We start from the raw sequence: 1541 nt of genomic DNA, 5'->3' as shown, positions 1-1541 counted from the left end.
GTATTAAGAATGTTTTATAATTAATTCCCTGAAGTTCTATTAATCTCACATATAAACAAAAACTGTCAACACACAGCTAAACAGTTCAAGTCCAGTCTACTTTGGTGTATAAAATACACTCTCACAAGTATGGAAATATACACCACTGGTATTTTCCTCAAAAATATAAAGCTAGAGAATTGATGATGCCATAGCAAATGAAACTTTGATATTTTTTTATTATAAACAAAAAAACGTAACCAATAATGAAAACCATGTATATAAAGTAAATGTATATATAACATGTATATATACAAGAGAAAAAGATCTGTAAGTACGAAGATTTTATCCATGTGTAATACCTATCATCGTAAAAATACTAGTCGCAACTTTCTTGTGTTAATCAACTGTCATAACCATTACCCATGTGATATGTAGGAGACACATCACTTCCTATCACTTGCTTGTTAAATGTACCACTACCCATGTGGCAAGTGTACTTTTTTTGTCATCACTACCTGTGCAATAGTTGTAAATTGTAGAAATACTAGTCTTAACTTCCTTGTACTTATCAATTGTATTATAACCATTACCCATTTGACATATAGGAGACACAAATACTTACTATCACTTGCTTGTTAAATGTACCACTACACATGTAACAAGTGTACTTTTTTGTCATCACTACTTGTGTAAAAGTTGTAGATTGTCAAAATACAAGTCTTAACTTTCTTGTACTTGACAAATATACTCTTACTTGTGTTAAAAAGTATGTTTGCCCCTGCGTATGTTTGAGTGATAGATAGACAGATAGATAGACAGTAGATAGATTGATAGATAGATTAAAAAAATAGACAGATAGACAGTAGATAGAGAGAGACACACAGAAAGAAAGAGAAAAGAGATAGATTACCTTTATCTCCTTTTTATCTGAAAAAGATTGCTCGTTTCCTTGCAGATGATATATATTCTTATTCACAATTGCTGCTTATACCTAGCAATCCCTTTATGTTAATTAAGACATACCTAATAATATACAGGTTTACCATTCTTATTCCGACTAACATATGTTATCCTCATAAAGCGATATGGTTAATATACATTCAGTTGTCTGTCGACGACATTTTGTTAGAATCTACCTTGAAAAATCATGTGAGATAGTGGCGCTCTGAGATTGAGGTATTGTACGCTGGTTCCTTTGTAGACTCTGGTACACCGCTGGCCTCAGCTCCTGGTAATGGCCGCTTGGTTGGACCGGAAGTGGAGGCGCGTGCAAGGGTGCCATGGGATAGGAGTAAACGTCACTTCCGGTTCCGGATCGCTGAGACACCGCCCTGTCTGGTGTGCGGACGTCCTCGTACACTGTCTCCGCTGCAACAGTGCAGAAGAGTGAAGATTTGGGGTCTTAGTTGTCCAGCAACTGGATTCAGAAGTTCTTATTAGAGATTGTTAAATAATAAAAGCATGTTGATCTGTAATGTCTCACAGAAATCACATTGTCTTAAATGTAAAGTAAAATAATTTAGTAGAACAGAATTTGGCTCTCTAGAACCACCTTTTTG

The 1541-nt window shown here is 35.0% G+C and overlaps 1 protein-coding gene across 1 annotated transcript in view; it reads right to left on the bottom strand.

Moving 5' to 3' along the window:
* Window positions 1–1114: 1114 nt before the first annotated feature.
* Window positions 1115–1541, bottom strand: part of LOC118408065 (sushi, von Willebrand factor type A, EGF and pentraxin domain-containing protein 1-like) — a 10499-nt gene continuing 10072 nt past the window's right edge. Inside the window, exon 14 of the mRNA XM_035808683.1 lies at window positions 1115–1350. Coding sequence (XP_035664576.1) covers window positions 1115–1350 — 236 coding nt within the window. The remainder of the gene's footprint in view (window positions 1351–1541) is intronic.

Source organism: Branchiostoma floridae, unplaced genomic scaffold (assembly GCF_000003815.2).
Source record: "Branchiostoma floridae strain S238N-H82 unplaced genomic scaffold, Bfl_VNyyK Sc7u5tJ_1550, whole genome shotgun sequence".
In the NCBI taxonomy this organism is placed as follows: Eukaryota; Metazoa; Chordata; class Leptocardii; order Amphioxiformes; family Branchiostomatidae; genus Branchiostoma; species Branchiostoma floridae.
Note: the sequence above shows the minus strand (reverse complement) of the source record. Positions and strands in the feature narration are given on the sequence as shown.